The 24,102-nt window shown below is 37.9% G+C and overlaps 1 protein-coding gene across 1 annotated transcript in view; it reads left to right on the forward strand.

Annotated features, from left to right (window-relative positions):
• Window positions 1–24,102, forward strand: part of clstn2a (calsyntenin 2a) — a 145,316-nt gene that overhangs the window by 55,837 nt on the left and 65,377 nt on the right. Inside the window, exon 2 of the mRNA XM_067474837.1 lies at window positions 15,791–15,913. Coding sequence (XP_067330938.1) covers window positions 15,791–15,913 — 123 coding nt within the window. The remainder of the gene's footprint in view (window positions 1–15,790; window positions 15,914–24,102) is intronic.

Below are 24,102 nucleotides of genomic sequence, written 5' to 3' on the forward strand. Positions count from 1 at the left end.
AGTGCTTTACAATTTGCCTGGTGTATATTAACACACACACATGCATGGGGTCAACTCAGTGTCTTGCTTAAGGACACTTCAACATGGAGACAACCCTCTTTAGCTCCTTTGTCTGAAAACCTGAACGCTCAGCCAAGTACTTACCTTCTGTACCAACACAAGTCCAGTGATCTATAAAAACATGAGTAGAATGCCAGGATGTCACAGACAGCTGACTGTCACCAGTACAGTTATTTCTATTAAACTAACCAGCAAATTTTCTTCTTACGTTCAGGTCTCTTTTTTTGCTCATATTATATGCTTTGTGTTCATCGCTATACCTCCAAGAGCTGCTATTTTTGCCATTTGTGACTAGTGTATTTAAGACATACTGCATCTATGGCACTTTATTAACCTGAAATTTGTTAAGATTTTCCAAACATCTTAGATTCTCCTCCGTCCTCCAACAGACGTTTTGGGAAGCTGGCACAGACATATTGTATTCTGTCAATTGAGCAACAGAAAGAAACAATGTTCACGATTGAGCTTGTTTCAAAAGGCCATTCGGTGGTTATGTTTACAGTTTTATTCAATTGCTAGCAAGCATTTGTCCAAACTAAAGTCACATTGTCAAAACTCTCAAAACAGAAGTCCGTGTGGAGCAAACTGCGAATCACTTTTCATTGCTTTCACACAAAATGCATTCAGTGACCACAGTTACCAAAATTCATGAACTCTTTTCTCAGTCAGAGACCATCCCATGCAAAACACTATACTTTTGCAGCACATTTTTCAAATGCTAACATAATTTGTTCCAAACAGTTAAAAACGCAATCCAAACATAATGATGGAAAAACATGCATTTCTGCTGCAGCCACATTGAAATCTATATAAAAACAAAAATATTGCTGAGTGAAGTCTACAACTGAAAACATTCAGAGGTGACCTGTGTTTGGCTCATTATCAAGCAGATAAGGGGAACGTGTGAAAGAACTCAATATGTCCAGGTAAAATGTCTGTTCAATTAACAGAATACATACCACAGGGTAAGTGGTTTGATCCCCGGTCCCGGCTATATGTCAAAGTGTCTCTGGGCAAGACACTGAACCCCCAATGGCACATTCCCCTCCCCAGCTGTGCAGTGCAGGTCCAAGCCTGGTAGACATTGGGGAGGGTTGCGTCAGGAAGGGCATCCGGCGTAAAAACTGTGCCAAATCAACATGCGGACAATGATCTGCTGTGGTGACCCTGAACTCACGGGATAAACTGAAAGGACAAAAAATAAAAAATAAAATCAATTAACAGAATTTATACATAGCTATGCAGAATGTGCTTTACTGTGCATTTACTTTATTTTAAATGGTAATGGAAATGGAGGACGAACCACCTCTACTTATATTAATTTTGTTTATGAACCCAGATTCAACCTGACAAATACACAGAAAGGAAAAAATGTCATTGGGCAGTGGACAACTTTGGCTTTCCCAGGCCAGAGAGAGCAAACAATTGAATGTGTGCAGCCCTCTTCAATTATGTTTGCTTTTGTACAAACCTCTCATTGGTCCCTACAATACATAGAGGCTAATTCCTTTCTTGGATAACCTCCATAACAACTAGTGCCAGTAGGGGAGAGAGGTCAAAGGGCAAGGAAGACAACATTTGTAGTTGAATGGGATAATGTGGCATTCCACCACTCTGCTGCAGTCACTGCTGCACATCCTAGGATGTCTGTCTTTTTCTTTCCTCCAGACTTGCACCTCCTGAACCCTATAGAAGAGTTTTTCTCTGCATGAAGGTGGAAAGTTGATGACCATTCTCTACATGACCAACTGTCCTTACTGGATGCTATAAATTCAGGGTGTGGAGATATATCTCCTTAAGCCTGCCAGGGATGGATTAGACATTCTAAAAGATACTTCCCAAGATGCTTTGCCAGAGAAGGCATGATATGATGTTGATGAAAACATGTGACCAAATGCAGATAAGAGGTATTAATTCTTGTAACAATATACAATATAATATACAATAATTTAGTACACACAATAAAGTGCAAAGATCTTATTCTATAATAAAAAACTGATCTATCTAAAAAAGCATTTAAACTTTAAAGATAAAATGTCATTTATGTAATGCTCTCTGTTGTTAGTATTTTGTAGTTCCGTGTGTTAAGAGTGACAGTGTTTGCTTCCTGAGTGAGACCTGATGCCAGTGTGGATGAATGAGCTTATACTGAAACATGTTTGATATGTTTTGTTGGTGAAAGAGTTTTGGAGGTGAGATGAACTGTTTAGCTGAGATGCGTGTCTGTGTGTCAGACTGTTTGAAGCATTTTGAAGAAGTGGTTGTAGCACTGACCAATGCTTGTTAGCAATTGAAAAACCTGTAAAGTACCAGAATCCTGCCTTGCTCCTTACCCAGCTGCAATGCAAGCTTACTGAACACTACTGAGATTATAACAGATTCAGTTTAACGCTGCTCAACATAGAGATGGGAGATTCCAAACTTTCAGTAACTTAAAAATACCACAGAGAAAGTGTTCGGATTTCACAGCACAACAGTGCCGCTGCAATCACCTTAATGCACCCCAAACCTCTTTTTTTTGTTTTCATTCTGTGCCAGATCTTTAAAGTGCCAAGGGTGAATTAGCATTCACTCGTGTAGTCATGTGTAATCCTACTGCCTCTAAAATGTTTTTCACATTCAGTCAGAAACCTTGAGACTAATGGGAAATGAGGGGTAAGCGTGCATACAGATGTTAGCTGATAAGATGAATCAGTTAGATGTGACAGCAGAAAAACAAGTTTTACATGTACATTTTACATGTTTTTTCTTTTGTTAACATGCATGTAAACAACAGAAGGGAAAAAATTATTCCATACTTTTTTCATTCATTTTTCGGCCAATTGTCTTCACCCAGCTAAGGGACATAGTATGTACATAGGTCATAGTATGTATTATTATTCTTAACAGTTCATTTAATTGTTTAGTCTGTAAGCTGAATGACACCATCCCTTGTTCAGCATTAAGTTAATTTCTCACAAATCAGGCAGTGGGATTTGATGCTTTTACTCTTATATTGCTTCTTTTATTGATTAAGCCCCAGTAACACTGATGTGCACACCAATGTGACCAGATGACTGCTAAGAAAAAGTATTAAATGATGCTTAAAAGCTCTATTCTCAGTGGTGCCGTACTTATTATTCTCTCTGTATTGTGACTGTGTGTTGGTGTGTTTGCATACACATTTGTGTGCACTAAATGAGTCCTCTGTGGAAAGTAACTTGCTTTCATGCTCATACTTTTCTAGAGGGACTTATAGGCCCCTTCAGCCATGACTAAAGCTTTTCCCCCGCTTTAAAAATGCCTCTGCCAGCAACTTTAACCTCCTTGAGGTGATTTCTCATTCTTTATTCACGGCACCATACATACATTTGCAACTATTTTGCAGTCGTGTGTTATACTCTTATATTTGAAATTTTTTTCATCTTTATTGGCGCGAATTAATTGCTTTGCACATTTTTGCATGTCAAATGTATCAAAATAAAATGCTTTTCAGGATAGATAAACTATATAGTAGGTACCCTGAAAATGGCTGGCAATTAGAACTGTGAAAGAACAGCTATTTTAAAAAGACAGTTTCTCAAGTTCAGCTGAAGAACTTGTTAACTGTAACCAGATTTAGGCTTGTTTCTAAGAGTGCTTTGTGAGGCACAGTTCTAATGTTATATAATTATCATACTAATGGCACCCAGATGACCTCTGACAGCATATTTAATTTTTATTGAGGGTGAATTTGTAGGAGGCATGTTAAACTACAGTCAGCAGCACAGAAACAAATACTGTACACAGGAGGATAAATGTATCATGAGGAAAGACTCTAATACGTATGCAAATGATATTGGTATCCTCTTTTCAAAATGCAGCAAAGTGGCAGCTTGAGGAAGTATTTTTGTGACATCTTCAGCCATTTTTAGACCTTCTGATGTAGATACTGTGCTGGGTATGAGCTCTGTTGAGGACACAACCAAGTAATTTTCTCCTTCTTTTTGTTAGAGCACTATAGGAACAATTTATTGCTGTAATTGAATCGGACATCTTGCAGCTTGGACAGATTTAACAGACTTCCTTCTCTTTTCAATCCATTTTTTTTTTTTATTGGATTTGTAGACGTACCATATTGTCCAAAGGAAAATGAACTGTTGGCCCATGAGGACCACAGTAGCTAGTTGAAGTGGTGGTGTCCAATTTGTTCAAGTACAAACTAGTGACTTCACTATGCTCATTTATAAAAATTAAACCAAATCTCTCCGATTTGATCAGAGAGAGTAGTCAGAGTACTAGTTCAGTAGGGAATTGCAGTATTCGTTTTTTTTTTTTTACTGTTAGTAACCAAAAACCTGCTAATCCCCATCTGTTAACCCACATTCTCACTTCCGTCTGTGCCATTATTATCATCAGCACAGCCACTGGTCAGCTTGGACTTCCAATATGTGTTTCCTCGTGACTGTGTTGCCTTCACTGACAATGAACAGTCTGTACACTGTTTAAGGACATTTAATACAAGTCCACACAGTTAGACAGTTAACAGCTGGTACCTGATAGCCCTGACAGGTAGAGTGAGAGAGATAGAATGAGCAAATGAAAGACACAGTTAAGTGGGTTTGAGTTGCTGTGGCACACAGTGACAGATAGAAAGACAGTAAGATGGTGAGAAAAGTTTGAAACAGACTCGCAGCTGACATAGCTGAGAAGTGACTCGGCAACAAAAAGCATAAGAAATGCAACAACCAAACAAGAGTCTGCCAGACTACAAATTTTTTGACGGGTGGATCGAGTGATGTTGTCACCCAGCAAGGTTTCTTAAAACTAATCAGCCTAATGGATCTTGAATATTTGTCAAATAAGATGGTCAAACTAAAAAAGCAATGTGTTCATTATTTGTAATTTAAATTGGACATTTGTAACTCAACCTGTAAGACATTTGATAATTCATACGTTACGATTCAAGTCATGGTTATTCCAGAGGTGCTGTTCAATTGGATTATTACTTACATACAGTAGTGACTATGGTGGATGACCAGCTCCAATTAATGCAAACTATATATATACCTATATATCTATATATATATCTATATATCTATATCTATATCTATATCTATATATATCTATATCTATATCTATATCTATATCTATATCTATATATCTATATCTATCTATCTATCTATATCTATATATATATCTATCTATATATATATATATCTATCTATATCTATATCTATATCTATATCTATATATATATATATATATATATATATGCACTCTTTATGCTTTGTGTGTATATACACACAAAGCATAAAGAGTGCATTCCTCAATCTTTACATTGAGAGTGGCATGTCGACAAGATTATGTGAATGTTTATGAATCTGGTCGAAATTAAAAACTCTGGGATCTGTCAAAATATTGCAAAGAAAATGCAAAGAGCAACTGAGTGTCAATCTCTCTTAATATGGTTTTTGGTTAAACACATAATCAAAGTTGAGAACCAAATCACCCAAGTGTCTTGTGTCTTGTTAAGTTTAATAATTTTTTATTACCAATGATGATGTAGGACCATAAATATAAGTGTTCAGGGTTTACACATGCAAAGTATTCTGGGCATTGATGCTGTTGTTCTGGAGGTGTGAGTGTTTACATGGTATGCTCAACTCATTAGCCACTTCATTAGGTACACCTCTACAAACTAATGCAAACTAAATCCAGCAGCACTACAATGAATTGTATTTTTACAAGGTTATAATTTTCCCTCTTTAAGTTGAAACTTTCAGAAAGGTGATAACCCTATGTGTATATTATTGAGGTCATAGTGGCTGTTGGAGTCGTACTGGAGTGCATTAAATTAAGAGTTGGTTCTCTTTTGGCCGCGCTATTGGGCTCTACAGAAAAAAGAGAAATTATAACCTTGTAAAAACAGAATTCATGGCAAAACTGCTGTATTGGATTGCATTAGATTGTACATGTGTACTTAATGAAGTGTCCATTGAGTGTATGACTCAGCGGTTGGTTTCTGACATATCTCCAGTCTGCCAATCATTGACAACCTTACACTGTGAATAAAACCTATGAAAATGTGGAGCACCCTTGACCTTAATTTAGTGAACTTTATTATTATAGACCCATAAATGAAAAACAGGGCGGCTGTAGCTCAGTTTGCAAGGCAGTTGTCAATGGATCACAGGTTCAGTGTTTCAATCCCCGCTCCTGGCTACATGTCGAAGTGTCCTTGGGCAAGACGCTGAACCCCAACTTGCTCCCGGTGGGTCAGGCGAGCACCTTGCATGGCAGCCACCGCTATTGGTGTGTGAGTCTGTGTGAATGGGAATCAACATTGTAAAGCGCTTTGGATAAAAGTGCTATATAAGTGGCCATTTAAACAAATCTTGTTAAAATTCTACAGATATTAAAGTATGCTTAATTTCAGCACCCGATGTGTGTAAGCTAGATAAAGCTATAACTAGAGACAGTTTCAAACTGTGGTGGTCAACCAAAATAGTTTCCTGTTGTTGTCTACACACAGTCTGTTTGGTAAAAGATACCCCAAGCTGCTTTTCACCACTTCAGAGGAAACAATCTTTTTTAAAAAAAAAAACAATCTCACAGATTCTCAAAGGTTTCACATTGAAACTGCCTGATTCACAACCCAATAAAACTAATGCAAACATTTTTTTAAAAAAAATATATGCAGTACTTATTATTTTGGTGATGTTTACCAAATGTTGACAGTAATCACGTTGTACTACCTCCCATTGCACACTCACTTTCTGTACATAGCTTCTTAGTTTATTTTTATTGTATTTTATTCTATCTCTGTGTAAATACTTTGTATTTGCATTTTAACTTTATATTCTACATTATGTGTATCCACCTGACACCAAGACAAAGTACTGTACGGTTACATAGTACTGTTAAGTGTTCTTAACTGTGCCTGAGAATAAACAGTTTTCTGATTCTGATTCTACTAAGTGTACCTTTGCACTGAAGGTGTAAAAAAGTTTTGAATATAGGATGCATCACATACTAATGAAAAAAATCAGTCACTCCAGGCAGTCAGGTGGAATTTCCATTTAAAGTTTTTTGACATTTAAGAGATTGTTGTATTTCAAGCGAGCTGAGATACAGTAAGAGCAAATGGTCGACTGTTTACTTTGGTTGATAGTCACATAAAGCCCAAGCCTGTAGAGGGGAACTGTTTCTAATTCAGCCACACCCCCATCCATTTCCCCTCACCATGGATCCTCTCGCTGCCTGCTGCTTTCTGTTAATGGACATATCACCTCCTACTTCCTCTTTCCCTCCCCAACCCTTTATCGGTTCTCTTTTTGTTGTCTCTCTCCCTCCACTACACTTTCACTTCACCCCTTTTAAATCCTTCAGTTGTGCCTCTTCATTGGGCCACTCAGTGAAATTAAGTGACAGAAAGCCATCACTCAGAGTACTCTGCATGTCTTTTTTCTGGAGAAAGTAATCAGAGCCATTGTTGGTTACCCACTATATGCTCCCTCTCTGTCACGTACTGTAAATCAACAAATTATTCATGACAGGTATAAAAGGAAGACAAAGACACCCAACAAATAGAGTTTATTATTGAGTGTATTAATGAGTGTCATTCAGCAATATTCAATATTTCCTTACAGCGAATGCCAAGCACTCTAGTGGCAAACAATTGACATTTTGAGACTCCCCAGGTATTGCTTCAGCTTCGACATTGGGAAATGCCACAGCAGAGAAACAAATGCAATGGGGGCAGTAAACAAATCACATTTTTTCTTGAAACTGTAATGATAATGATTTTCTTTTTTGATATTTGAAGTTAATGCAAGTAATTTCCATAACTCTTTCAGATGAATTCCTTTCTTTTATAAAGGGAAGGTTAACCACTCTGATGTTTGAATGATGGCAATATATAATCTGTTATGTCTAATGTCCTGTTATTTTCTGTCTTGTTTCTTGCGCCTCAAGGTTACCCTTTAATCTGTGATGCATTGTAGTTTTTCTAGTGATAGACAGCAGGGCATTGGTTCCCCTTTTCTCTGTTTAAGAGATGGATCATTCTTTTAAATCTGGAATTGTTGACATTTGCTGTAACAACTTCACCCACTCACACTCCATAGTCTCCATAGGATTCTGCTGACTCATCAGATCCACCAGAATTAGAAACCTGCTGAATTTCATCTCACTCTCACAAGGAGAAACAATACCACAACAGACCATTAACTTTCTACCCTACAGTACATCTTCCTGCCTTTCTTTCTTGTTTTCTCACACTGAGATTATATGCATTTCTCTCTTCTTTCACCACCAGGCAAAGCTTTTTTTTACTTTTCACTCAACCTCCCGATGGGCGTTTTTACTTGTTATCAATAGGCTTTGTTCACGGTCATCTATGCCACAAACGTGCTCGCAAACTTGCGCTCTTTCTCTTCCAACATACCCAAATATCAGTGCAGTTGTTGGTCTTACATGCCTGTAGCCTTTGCTCTGCTATATTCCAAATGCTGGATGGCCATTAAACACAGCCCCTTTATGTCTCTCTTCAGCTTGTTTTGATGCAGTCATCACCAGATGGTAAAGGGATGGAACTGAATGTCGCAGAGCAATTATGGCACATCTGTATCTCACATACTAATAGGAAAGCAACCTCTGAATTGTGTTGATGGGATTGTAGGCAAAGCCAAATTAAATCAAAATCTCCATAAACTAATTGTCTTCACAACTGGGGGCGGTGGGACTTTAAAGCTTGTGGTTGGTGGAGCCCAGTTTATGGCCCCTCTTTATTGAGTTAAGAATGAGAGAAAAAAACTACACTAAAAACAACAGCACTGCTTGCTAATCTAACTGTACGAGCAGGAAGGGTCCTGGGAGAGAGTGAGTGGGAAGAATTAATGTTGTGAAAATGACCCACCAGCCAGCTCCAACCTAGTTCTGCTTAAAGTGCAGGTCTTATCTGCAGCAGTCAATATACCTAATTACTCTGTTCTTGCTAACTCCATCTTACACTTCAGCACTGGGACTGTAAAAGTCGGAGCTGATGCTTATAGTACTTATGGACCTAGTGTAATGATTTTGTCCACATTGTTTCTTAAGCAGTGGAGTTTCTAATGTCTAATCTGCTGCTGGTATATTTGGTTCCCTTCTCTATATCCCTGCCCATCCTGTCCACATGTTGAAGTGTCTTTGGGCAAGACACTGGACCACAAGTTGTTCCCGGTGGGTCAGGTGAGCATATTGCTGCATGACAGCCACTCTGTGTGTGTGTGTGTGTGTGTGTGTGTGTGTGTGTGTGTGTGTGAATGGCTAAATGAGAAGCAACATTGTAAAGCACTTTGGATAAAAGCACTATATAAGCAGACCATAGTCTTTTGTTCACTGTTAATATTAAATATTCTTTTGTTCAACTTTAAACTCCCTTCAAGAAAACATTTTAGATTATTTGTGTGTTTTTCACACACACTAACATAGGATATAATCTATGAATATAACTAATCTATATAAATATAATCTATAAAAATATTTGTTTCTGTACTACTGAACTCTCCTCTCATGCTGTAAATGGCTGGTCATCTGCATAGAGGTGTTGTCATATACACCTTTCTCTGACAGTAAACAGTTACATCTAAAGTTATGATGGGGATATATTCAGAGACACAAATGAATTGAATTTAACTTCTATCACATTTGCTCATGTTGTATTATAACCACTACAAATTTATTAATTAACACCTATAAAGCATAGATATTATGTTGCCATCAATTAATGTTAAAGTGAGATGTTATGGGATTTCTTGTTCACCACTAAAGCAATTATCACTTCTTAACTGAGGCTGAATGACTCTGAATCTGCAGTTTTAATTCTCTGACCGCTTTTACTGTTAAACTAACAGCATCATAAACACTTTCCCAGATGAACACTTCACCATAAGAGACAAGTCTAAGATTAGGTGATTTGTTTTAACACCCTCATTAGAGAAAGTAAGAATAATGTTCAATGTTGTGATAGCTGTCAATGTGTTAGGGGACAATTTTCTTGTTTTATAAATGTAAAAAAAAAAAACCTGTAATCATTTTTTGTTAGATAATAATTTAAACTCAGTGTTAGTTTATTCTAGTTCTTTCAGCTACGCTGGAAATAGAGAGACATAGATTGGTTACTGAAAATTAAATAATATAACTACAACACAAAACTAACGAATATGAAGTTAAAAGAGTACAAATGTTGCAATCCTTTTTAAGATATGTAATCAATAAACAGTTTAACTATTTGTTTTACAAATCAATCATTATTAGTTTTTAAAATCCCTGGTTGCCTCCCAAAAATACTGTATATGTTGAAATCATACTTTATTTGTACAGTAAATTATTTTATAAAAGCCCATGTGGGATAGTTTTGTCATATGACAAACCTAACCTATTTCTTTCCTAAAAAGGAGGGATTTTAGAGGTGTCATTATCCCATGGGTACCAAGTAATTGTATATTATACAATATAATATTTTCTACTGTACATGTTAGGGATGGCTCTCCCCTTTATCTGCGCTGTCATTTATGACCTCTGTTATTCAGTTTTATTAGTAAAATAAGGAAAATGATTTGTAAGATCCTATAGACAGTGGCTTGTTCCTCAAGCTGGATTTGATAGGAACTCTTGCCCTCTTTTCTATCCCTTGATTACCTCAATTTTTTCTCTCCACTCCAGTACTATCTCCTCTTCATTACCCAACTTGCTATACTGCCTGTTGTTTGGCTGCCTCTTGTCTTGTCTTCCAACTTTTCACTCTCTAGGTTTATGCTTTATCTCCTTCTCTATTGACTTTCATCAGGGTTTTTCAAATTTGGGATTGTGTCTTCTCAATTCCCTGGTTTCCCTATTTTGCTGATACAGTATATCTGTCCACTCAACACTACTCTTTTTTTCTCTTTGGTGTAGGGTTATGGTGGCTTACAGACACAAGCAGTTTTTGTCACTAACACAATTCTTTTTAAACAGAGACGGTGCCATTTTGCTGTTAAGTCAACTCTTCTTCAATGCGGTTTTGTTTTTTCCTCTTGTCCATAAGTCAGCGTATCCTTGGGCAATTGACTGAACCTGTCATTGCTCCCAGTGAGTCAGGCTAACACCTTGCATGACAGCTCTGACATCATCTTTGTGTAATTGTATGTGTGAATGGGTGAATGAGAAACAACATTGCAAAGTGCTTTGTCTGGTAAGGTAGAAAAGTGCAGACCATTTACCATTTTACACTGAACTTTGAAAGCCTGTCAAAATATCACTCCAGTTTTTCACACGGCTGCCAGCATTAGAGACGTTATCCTGAACATGACTTCCACCATGAAGTTCTTCCACAATGTAGCACTTTTTCTGATTGCTCAAACTAATCTGAATTTGACACATTGCATAAAAACTTTGATTGCGAATTTTTTTGTAAATGTTGTTTCTCCCCCAATGTCTGTGGAAGACTCCCTAAAAATCCCAGTGGCTGTTCATAGAAAGAACATACACAATAGTTTACACCCCTTTGTCCCCAACTCCTGACAAAGTGGTGTCAACTACATGTACATACTACATACTACTGCATGTAGGTATATTCTGCAAATGTCACTACTTTTCATTCCGGTATAAATGAGGGTCAACATGATACCCCAATGAATGGATTCGTGTGAAGTCACTTCTTAATATGCATGCAAATACTGTATGTGAGCGACTGGGAGCATCTGTGTGCTCTCACCCCACCCAGGTTTAATAGGCTATCTGCCAATTGTACTGTACTAGAGAACTGGGAGGTAACTTTTAGATTTCACCGTCAGTTCCTTCATCTTTCAAAAGCACTAATGTTGCATCATTATTCTGTTAAAACTATGGAAATGTGTGAACTGTGTGAAAGTGATTTAAATACTTTCTATTCTTTCATCCGCATTTCATTTTGTATCATATGTATAGTTTACAATATTACACTACGCTGATGGATATTTGTGATTTAATCAGTTGAAGAACCTTTAAATTCCATGTAGATTAACAAAAATTAACAAAGTGTTGAGACAAGGCATTTCTGGTTTTTCCAAATGGAAATAAACAGAACAACACCTTTTATATATTTCTCAAAACATTAAGAGGATTGTATGTAATGTGATATCCTAGTCCTTTTTGGTTGTCTACTCCCTTTATTTGCCTTTTTTATTTCTTCTTTTAAAACTATAGACTTCCTTTATTACTTGCTTTATTGCCAGTTTTTTGGTAGTTTTGGTAGTTAGGTAGGTATTATTTGTAGTGGTGTTGTCATCTTTACTTTAGTAGCTTTAGTATTTTGTTTATAACTCTATTCCATTGCAACATCACTGTAATCAAATAATCACTAAAAAAGAAATGGATTTGGACATGACTTATATTGATCAGTGCAATACACAGTAATGACTGATACAAGCTGGGCCCCAAATTAAATATAAATCATCTGGCTACTCCCTACAGTAATATGGTTTCATGAGCCTTAGTCACAGGGGAAGGCACTAACAGATATTTGTATTTCAGTTCCAGGATGGACAAGTTACCAATCTCCTGTGATAATGTTATTTATAGGAAATCTTGTTCCTGGATTTCTTTGTTCATTTTACTGTCATATCAGATTTGATTCAGTGCTGCACTAGATCCACTTTAGACCCTTTTCTTCTACTAAGTGAATTAGTTCTCCATAATGTGCAATCTAATGGTGTAATGGCTGCAGATGTTCCCAAGGAAATGGCCAGACATGCCATGTGTATTGAAGCCAATGAAAATCTTATTAAAGTTAAAATAAGCTGCTACAAAAATGGTTATTTACAGAGATGACAATGTCTGTTTTGGTTGCTCAGGCCACAGCCTGCTGAAACATTTGAGCAACTATTGCATCGGTTTAGTTAAGTTTAATGTTAATGTTGTAAAGACATTCTTGGTAGAAACAGAGTTCAGTAATTCCCTGCACAGTAGGACTGCCCTTATCACCTTAATCTATGTCAAAATAAACTTTCCACAATACCAGATTGGACAATATTAAAGGACTTAGATTGGGACCAAAACACATAATACATAAAAACATGATCGGGACATCCCTACGTTAACATTGTCACTGAGTGTATCAATATCCTCACATAGCTTTTAGCTCAAAGTGCTGCTCTGATCATTTTTGTAGTTAATACATTTAAAGACATTTCTAAAATTCTGTTTTCACTTGAAACAAAAAAGAAGTTAAATAACTGTGGTATTAGGCTGCAAGGCAACAAAATTGAAAAAAGTGAAGGGGGTCTGAATACTTTCAAAATGCACTGTATTTTGTATGGCTAGCTGTGTTTAGACAGATACACTTCTTCAACCTTTGGACTTTGGGATGCAGGCAAACACATACAGTGACATGCAGCATGCTATCATCATGAAATAAATGAAGAAAATATGCCATTACCAAGGTATAATTATTAGTGGCTTGTGTCTTGTGATGTTTGCAGCGTGTGGAGACTCGTAATGAGGCTACATGTGGACAGTCATAAATTTCCTAGGAATGCGTGTGCAAAATCAATAAGTCTACAGGTGCAGTCCAGAAATGTTTAGTCAGTCTGTGCTTGCCAGGATGTCAAGGATGAATATCTTAAATGCATCACTAATGGCTTTGCAGTACTACATGTCATGAAAACCATTTTGGAAATAGCCCATTTCCATGGTCTGATGTGTGATCTTTCAACAAAACAGCTTTTATATTAGACTCCTTTTAAAAAAAAGCCATATCACTGCTGCTTCAAACACCACCCAATTTGTTTGGGATAAATGTAAGACCTTGAGCCAGAAATTGAACCTGCCATCCATGAGTAAACTGAAGTAGCTGTGGGCTGCTATTAGACTTACTGAAGACATCTTCAAATGTAAATGAAATGCTATGTGAGCATGATGGATTAATATGTATTTACGCTACCAACTGCAAGCACAATGAAGAATCACTTCAATAATGCCTTTTTGTGATACTGTAGTAGTCACGTCAGTGCCTCAGACTAATGTGCAATTTGTTGTGAGGAGTCTGAGATATTGTTTCACTTCATTTCACACCTTCTTTTGGTCGGAAATTTTACTAACAGAGAGGGATAAACCCGAGGAAAGCCCCAAGTGTTTGGGAGAAAGTTGTTCTGGGCCTACAATACATCATAAAAGTATGTGTTCTATTGCGCTTTATTGCACTGATTTTCCACCTTGACAAGTGAAATGATCAAGATGTACCGATGCCTAAACACTATTCCCATATAGAACTCCCACTTTCCTCTCTCCACTTTCCAGCAGAGCGGAGTCATGCTGTGTGCTGCAGTGCTTTATAGCTCCTGCATGTGCATGAGATGAGACTCCTGGTATGAATAATGTCTCCTCTTGTGGCTCTTTTTCACTCCCTTTATTCCATTCTACTCTGTCTCAGCAGGCACGAGATTCACATCTAGACAAATCAGTAGGTCTCTGTCAGTGAATTCAAGGCAACTGTGAATGAGATGTAAATAGGCACAATAATCTCAATTTGCTTTATGTTGTAAAACCAAAAATATCCCAAAATCCAAAGTAAAGTTGCCAGTTTTTGCCAAGGTTTTTTATTGCTTTAAGCATACACGTTTCACTTGTATAGCCCATATTTCCTGTCTTAGTTTGACCCTGGTCTCTCAACTCCACAGTCTTGCGACAAGAAGGAGAATGGAACAGTAGGACAAAAGTACTGGAATGTGTCCAAATGAAATGTTGTGCAAAGGTTTTAGCAACTGTTTGGCACATTTTAAATCACTGCCAGCTGGACATGTCATCTGCTCATTGGCATGAGACAAAGCGTTCCTCTTCAGTGGATTGAAAGGTCAAGTTGACATCGTAGCTCCCTGCAGAGACTGACCCTTGTACACCAGAGATTTGTCTGGATGTCTGTATGTGTAAATGAATATGCACATGCTCATACAGTACAGCATGGTTGTTTTTAGGATTACTACTTGAGGATTCCTGCTGACAATGTTAAATTTAAAGTCACTGTCATGGCAAACTTCTCACTCTTCATTCACACAGTGGAATAATGGCTGGCTTCTCCATTTTGTATAAAAAGGAACAATGAGAGATGCAACAAAAGGGAAACAAGAAACAAAAATGTGCAATAGAAAAAGATGATGGTTCATGGTTGAAGTGTAGAAATGCAGAGGTCAAAACATACAGTTTAATAGAAAGTTGATTGTGGATTGTGCGGTTCAGTGGTCAGTGTGTCTGGGTTAAGATCATGGCTCTGAACTCTCTTGTAAAAAAATTTTTTCAGACATATAACAAAGTTTTTAAAGATTCTTTCTGGCTTTTGTTTCTCTGGTCAAGTCAAGTTATAAGAAGTTAGAAGCTTTGCTGGTCCTAGCTCAGAGCTTATGAACTCTTTCTCTTCTCTTCTTCTCTCTTTTTCAGGTTTCACATTTCACTGCTCATCCAAGTCCTTCTTCAGTCTGATTGTACCAGATATTTCAGAGCATTCTGCAGATGTATTATCTCTTATGAGCCAATTTGCATTTAGGATATTTAGACAAGATATTCCTGCTTGTGCATTTTGGGAAATTCAAAAACAAAATGATGATTGGTGTGCCCAGATTAGTCAGAACTGCTCTGATCAAGGTTCAGCAAATATGAAGTTTTGTATGTCTGCACTAAGCTAAAATAGTGCACCACTTACACACATAAAAATATAATTTCAAAAGAAGACGATAACATTCATGGAATTCCTACTTTTCTACCTTCTCTTTCACAGTGAACAAGCACAAACCATGGATAGAGACATCTTACCATGGTGTGATCACAGAGAACATGGATACGGTGCTGCTGGACCCTCCTCTGGTTGCTCTAGACAAGGATGCCCCAATCCCCTATGCTGGTAGGACAAACAAATGCACATTCACAAACACAGTAACAGAAAACACACTGTCGACACCATCTTACAACCAGACTCACACACATATAAGGGCCAAGACATGCACCAGCACTCAGTGCAGGCAACTATGGTAACTTTACACCACACAACAAAACATATGATCCAACATTTATCTGTTTTCACTGTTTGTCATGGAGACTGAATTCCATTTATCACCCTTGTCAGTAAATTATATATTTTTTTAAGTTTGTTTTTTAAAGCACTTTCTTTTCACCATTATATAGCTGTACTTACCAGGCTTTGATGCTTCAAAAATCAAGGACAGAAGTTGTGGAAACACAAAACAAATATATGAATTTCTACTAATACCCAATAATTCTGAAGTTACAGAGTATCTTATTGTGATGTATTGTAGTAAATGTTTTACTTTTGCCTGATTATCACAGGCAAAGTTCTCTCTACATTAATGGATCTTTCAATGTTTAATCTTCATTTACTTCGAAACATGTATTTTATAGTATACAGAACAAAAACAAGGGTCCTGACCTGTCAGTTTCTCTGACAGTATTTACCAGTATTGTAAATTTATAGATTCACCGAGCTGGTTAATGAAAACTAACTGTGACTACACGAGAAAACACTGACGCTAGAAACACAAGTAGCACATGAAAAACAACTCAAGGACAACACTTCTCTGTTGCTCTTTTTTTTTTTTTTTGAGGCTCATGTTTAAGGCAACACCTAAAATTACTACAATTATTCTTAAACTGGTTGCTGGGAACATTGTGCTGACTACAAGTTGTTTTGTTGGGTTATGGGACAGATCCACATTCAATAATGCCTATACAACATCATTATGAACTTCATCTCCAGATGATTGTTTCAGGAGCTGATTATGTTGTCTAACAAGTGCTGAGATCAGACAGTGATCATGCAGGTACACCAGTGCTGACAGTGACAGGAAGGACAGAGATAGAGAAGGCTGTTATAATTAGACAAAGTATTCTGAGACTCGAAGGCAAATGAAGAGGCTTTTTGGCAGCTAACGCTTAACAGCTCATTATGGCGAAATGGCTCCTATTAATCCCTGTGCTGACAACCATGGAAAACTGATACTCAGCTATTTTTCTCTTGCCATTTTCTTTTTCTTTTTTTTATACTAATGCCATAGCCATAATTTTTCAATGTTGCATGTGAGCTGTTCTGTAAATAATGGGTAAAAACGGCTGACCTTGAAGAGCGTGAAACAGTCCGGATTGTTGTCGAAGGCTCTGTTTTTCTTCTTTCCTCACTGTGCTTCTAAAAGCCCCATTGTACATATACTATGCAGTATACCCCAAATACTGTGGCATAAATTCTTTAAAGGGTTGGAGAAACATTTAAATCTAAAACATGAAGAAGACTAGAATATGATATGCAAAAATAGAAACTTCCTTCATCTATTATTTATGTCAGAAAAGTGAAGATGTGGAATATACTGCTTAGACATTGTTCTTCTCCGATCCAGCCATACTGACTTATAGTAACTTAGCTTTCCCACGTAACCAAAACCTTGACTCACTAAAGGTTTAATGACGCCACAGCGGCGCGGACAGACAAAAGAGGAAATTAATTTTGATTGTTTTCTTCATGATTAACACACTGTTTGTCGGCTTGAGAAGGTCAAGCGTGGTGAAATATTGCCAGAGAGGAAAAATCGGAGCTGTGCACTGGCTGCTGACTGGTGATATTTCTCTTCTTAGATGTTTTTCATTGCATGCGGTCTAATGAATGTAACCCATACAATAGCTACCAAGGAGACTGAAAAAATGGCCATCAAAAGAGCAGCTCTGTCCCAATTTATCTCCCTTTGCAATTGTGTGCTGCTCCGGCACTCCCTGTGTTTTGTTTGCATACTCTCTCTCTCTCTCTCTCTCTCTCTCCCGCTCTTTTTCATTCACATACACACACAACCACACACACCTCTTCTTCTGGAGTCTAACTAGTCTCTCATACCTTTATCTCAATCTGTGGGTCCGTTTGTGTCTTTCTCTCTCCGCCTTGTGCCACATTCCTTCTATCTCAATCTAACTTTCCTTTTTCCTTTTCTCCATCTGACACTTTGCTCCTAGTGAGCCAATATACAAGCAGTCACTTATGCATTACAGACATTCCCATCAATCCTTGTTTTGTTTTAGTGCAGAAAAGGAGTAGGCTGTCCTTCTGGCTCCACATTAATTGCAGTGTGCGAACACAGACTGAGATTGTTAAGTGCTTGCCTATTTTCTCCTCTCTTGCACTTTTCTCTCATCATTCTTCATTGCCTTTCACATCCATGGGCCTTCCATCACCACTGCTGCTCCTCAGAAGGCCTCATCTTCAGGTCTTACCCTACCAAACCTTTTTTAACTAGATCTCCTTTTTCTTTTCTATTCCGTGTCTTCATTCTTTGGCACCACATTTCACTTTGATGTAAAGTACCCACACTGGGCCTAACTTGAACGTTATATGCTGAGACAGGCATCCTGGAGATAAATTGTTATTACTGCATGCCATGATGGTGTCCTCTATCCTCTGCCCCAACACCTCCCTCCAAGCAAAGGTGTGTGAGTTGAGGTGTATGTGCTGATCAAGCGTTCTCAATCAAATTAGAATGAGAAATGGTGGCAGTGCACTCTAGGGTACTGCAAGGCAGGGAGGCAGTTTCATTTACTTATTCTTTATCTCAAGGCCACAGTCAACAGGCACAGATTCTCCCCATTCATCATGGCACCAGAATAATGCACTGTGTGATACATTGTTTCCTCTGAAGAACTCACAGGGGGTAAAGGAACAAAAGTAGTTGGAGAATTGCAAGAAAATGGATAGTAAAAAGAAAAAAATGGAGGACACAAATGGACAAAGAAAATGAGAGGGTGCCATCACAAGCAGTGGCCACAAAAACATTTTTTACTTCTCTCACTGGTTGGTTTAGATTGTGTGTGCATTGATGTGTGGGTGTACACAACAGTTTCCCTCGTTCTCAATTTTAAATGCAGAAAGATGGTCAATAATGTTCTTAAACTTGTGTTTTGAAAGTGGGCTGTTGTATCCTGTTGAATCTTTGTTCTTTCTACGTTATCATAGTTATAATAATTATAATAAAATTATTATAATTCCAACATATTTTCAAAATTAAATATTATTATTTATAATTTAATTATTTAATTGTTACCTTATGGAGAACAAATATTACACATAATTTACATTAGTGTCAGTACTATTAGTCCTATTTTTACCAAGCACATAGTCAAAATTCATTCTTTACTTGTAGTATGCTTTGGAAAATATAGGACTTATTATCATAAGTTCAAAGCCTGTGGTGAGTGGAATTTTGTAATGTGAATTATGCTATTTGAATTGTTAATGAATCACAGTGATGGACAGTTGAATAATTCTGAGTGAAAATATTTAATACTCCAGCAGCTCTATCAAAACAATCACATCATTTTCCAAGTTGAAGACACAAACAGGAAGTGGTTCACAGCCTTCCAACGCTTTATTTAGCCATTATTAAAACTGCTAGATGATAGACAAGTTCTTGTCAATCCCTGATGTTCTTTTGGTTACAGCTGTAATGTCTTTTCTCTCCAGTAACAGACTTGCATGTGCTATAACATGTGTATGTCATGATCCAGCAATTTAGCTCCTCTCAGTTCCCTGATCCTTGTGTTTTTTCCACGATGAAACACCCTGTCTTCTGGTTTATCTGGCTCCTGTTATCGGGACTTCTAACTCTTGTTATTGGACTTGTTGTTGCCTGCTATCTCTTGGTCTGAGGTTTGGTTTCCGTGTTCCTCATTTAGCTCTGTGTTTTGTACTCATTTCAGTTTAAACACGTTTCTAGACTGCCCTGTAACATGCACGTTTGATTATTCATTTGTATGCTACCTGCTCATTTGATGTCCATCCTATGTTACCGTTTCAACCAGTCTCGCATCTGTTCGTTTGTCTGTCCCCTGCTTTCCTCGTATTTATGGTATTCCTTTGTTATTCTAGTCCTACCTTGTGTTTTTATATGCATTTTGAATTATCAATGCTCTAAGGCCAAGTCAGCCTCTGTCTTCCCTTCTGGAGTGAATTTTATTTTCCGTTTTGATATTCTGTGTTTTTTAATTAATCTGTTAACATCTCATGCTCCCATTCATTGATTCTTTGAACATCCTTGTCCATTTTGATTTTGTGTGTTTTTTAGTTTTTTTTGTAATCATGTTGGGATTCTTAGTTTAACTGTCCTTGGTTAACACGCACTGAAGTCAGGTTTTGTGTTTGTGTTCATAAACCACAGTCTAGCTTTCCTAGTTTCTTCTTAATCTTCGTTAGTCGTGAATAATGTCATTCCTGTTTCTACAGTCTGTTAGCTTGGTTAAGTTCGTTAGGGCCCATTTCTAGGTTTTAGTTTACCTCATGCCTGATAATAAAGTTCCCTCATATAACATTCCCGTCTCATTTTGTTAACACTTGGGTCCATACTCATACACAAAACCTGACAGTGTATCCAACAAATTGACGTGTTCAAAGCCATGATGATTATTACAAAAGAGATAAGAAATAAAGATGAGATTGAAAAATGTAGAAATACTAAACTAATGGCATGATTGCATTAAAGTACAGTTTTACCCCATATTGTAAGTTTAGTTTTGGCTGTGTCACTGTTAAGCATTTTCACATGATAACAGTGACTTACTGAGAGTGAAACTGAACCAAGGTGACAAAACCAGTGGCTCTAATTAAACTGTAGGACGCAACAAGGCAGAAGCAATGGCACACTTCAAAGGTGATGAGGGAAAAGTGGAAACAGAACAGAGAGGGAGAGAGACAGAAAAAAATGAAAAGGGGGAGGTGAGGAAAGAGGAGGAGATGAAAGATAGAAACAAAGGTAGACCCTGGAAATGGGTATATGCAGTGCTTGTGTGAGTGAGACACACACAGAAACACACACACAGACACACACACACACAAACACACACACACACACAGGGGTATATAAAGAGAGGATGTGATGGATCATCAAAGGATAAGTGATGATATTCAAGGGACAGTCGGATCAAACCACACAGGTGTCTGTCTGTCTGCCCCTAGGAGAAGAGGAACATCACTTTGCCTGCCTCTTTATTTCTCTCTCTTTGTTTTGTCCTCTTTGCATGTGTGTGTCTGTAACATTTCTGCAGTTGGTGCTTAGTTGTGAAAGAACAGTGAGGAAGGCCTGTAACATGAAACAGATTCAGCACATCAAAGATTCTGTGAGCTAACAGAGAGCTAACGCCTACCTAGAAACAGGATTTCGCTATTCTGCAGTCAGTATTAACAGCCAAGCATGATGTAACGTTAATACATTAAAAGTGAAATAAACAATTATCTATGCCAACACTGGGTCACATGACTACTATGGTAGAATGCAGAGGGATACAGTGCTAAAACACACTGAATCACAAATTCAATGTGTTTCTGAAGATGGAGATTCTACTTGCACTGTATTTTGTCCTTTTTTGTCCAGAGCTGAAGACTGGCTCTCAGTAAGATGTCAGAATATATGTATTGATATCTCCCTGTTGCCTCAGGACATTAGGGTCAGTGCTACGCCTCTATAGCCATCACTCTGTATTTGCTCCCAGCAGGACAGATAGATTTTTGTCCCTCTCATACATCGCCATCCTTTTTTGCTGGTTTTTCTCTCTACTTCATTGTCTCCCTTTTGCTGTTTTTCCTCACCTCTACATCATCAATATATGTTCTTTTTATTAAATTATTACATTAGCTAAAATTAAATGTCAAACTTAAATTAGAACAAATAGACAAAACCCAAGCAAATTAAGAGACCATCTTCATCAATTTGGCAATGTAGCCATTTAAAAAATGGTGCAAATACATCAAACACAACAAAACAATAACAACACAGACTACAGCAAAAATAATGTATTTCAATGTATTTACAATACAAAGTGACATGCACAGCTGGGACACTTCTAAAGATGCTAAAGTTAACTATCTATTAGCAGTGTTAGTAAATGAGAAAACTTGTACTGTACGGCTAAAGTTATCAAAAAAGCAGAGCTGGAAATGTTTAAACTAAGGATTTGTTATTTCCCCTTCATCAGGGTCTTTTATCCAAATATCTGTACTGTAATTTACAGAGAAGAAGAATAGTAATAGTAAATCTTCTGTTTGGCTGCTGAGATTAACAGGTTAGGGTGTTCTATCAAATTGGAACTGTGTCTATAATAGAACCTCCTATTAGCATTTACTTAATATCATACAGTATTCCTTTCGGCTTATCCCCTGAGTTCAGGGTTGCCACAGCGGATCATTGTCCCCATGTTGATTTGGCACAGCCCTTCCTGACGCAACCCTCCCCAATTTCTACCGGGCTTGGACCGGTACTGTACAGCTGGGGATGGGAATGGGCTGTTCGGGGTTCCGTGTCTTGCCCAGAGACACCTCAACATAAAGCCTGGACCGGGGATAGAACCACTGACCCTGACTGCCTTACTGATCTACACCCGCCCCCATACTTAACATCACAGAGTGGTTAGAGTTAATAAGTTAGGAAAAAGTCCCAATAAGGTACAGTTTTGAAATTATACTAGTGCTGAAATATCTGAAACATCTTTGCTTTGCTCTTTACCGTCCATCATGCTCTGCACAGCCCTTCAGTTGGTCATCGTTAGATGATGCCAATAAATAGGAATGCTAAACACCTTACTAGTGAAACAGATCGCTGCTCTTCTCTAATTGGTTAGATCAGCAAGCCTCGCTCAAACATTTTAGAATAGAATGCCTCTGCAGTGCTGCCAGTGCTGTTCAATGAATCTGTGTCATGGAAGGCTTTTACAGCAGCTGGCCTGAGTTTTCTCCGGGTACTCTGGTTTCCTCCCACAGTCCAAAGACATGCATGTTAGGTTAATTGGTGACTCTAAACTGCCCCTAGGTGTGAATGTGAGTTTGAATGTTTGTCTGTCTGTGTGTTTCTTGGTGTTGGCCCTGAGGTGTCCAGGGTGTATCCCACCTTTTGCTTTATGACAGCTGGGTTAGACTCCAGCTCCCTGCAATCCCAAACAGGATAAACAGTTGCAGATAATGGATGGATAGATAGATAAATGCAGTGGTTTTTGAATCTTCTCTTCATGACATATTACAATAAAGGAGATCCTTCATTGAACTAACAACAACAACGCTTGTAGCCTTAAGTTGTCAACTGGCTATAATGGATTACACTTTTTCTCACGGTTTAAACACCATCTGTGTTGACTGTACTATTAAATCTCACACAAGGTTATTTAAGGATTTAGTCCTCCATATTCATCAATTCGTACAGCGGAGATGATGTGACCATAGTTGAAGAGAGTTGTCTTCTTTTCTAAATTCCTGAGGTGAGCTAATCTGAGCTGGGCCGATTGCATCATTGAGTTGTTTGAGTGAAACTCCAGTGTAAGTAACAAGGCAGAGAGGTAGGGTTTTCTCACTACCTGGAAGAAATTGCACAAATCTGCTATTCACTCTGATGCCATTTACCAGTTTTGGAAAGAGTGCATTTACAGTTTGGTGTCACAAATTTTCTTGAACACACTGACAAACTGGAACACTTGGCCCATTGTTATGATTAGAATCACCTTTCTCTCCACTATGGAGGTGAGCTAATTGGATCCATATAAGATGGTCAGAGTAATTACATGTCCTGTAATGCACCACAAATGCTCTGTCATCATTGCATTGTGAAGCATCAAACAACCTCTTAGCCTCTGATTGATTTTCCAGAGGACCCGGTATCTTCACTTATTACACTATTACCCCCTTTTCCATTCTGCAGTAAATCCATCTTTCATTTCTTGACAGTATGTGATGATTTTCAATTTCTTGATTGCTCTCTATTTTGTGTGTATGTGTGTGTGTGTGTCCACCTGTAATGAGGGCTCTGTCTGTGTGTGTGTCAGCACAGAATAACTGGACTCAATAGCACAACTCTAAGACAGTTCACAGTTCAAACAATTCACCTTTTATTAAATGGTAATGCCGGCAATGGCAGTCAAGGGCTTAGACGAGGGGTGAACACAGCAGACTGTGAGTGGGTGGTAACAGGCAGGCAGGAAAACCAGGCAAACAGGCAGCAGGGAAATAGCAAATTTCAACAACATGCAGTAGGTCAAAAATTGACAGGCAAAAACTGGCAGGCAAAC

The sequence above is a fragment of the Channa argus genome, chromosome 14 (genome assembly GCF_033026475.1).
Source record: "Channa argus isolate prfri chromosome 14, Channa argus male v1.0, whole genome shotgun sequence".
NCBI lineage: Eukaryota > Metazoa > Chordata > Actinopteri > Anabantiformes > Channidae > Channa > Channa argus.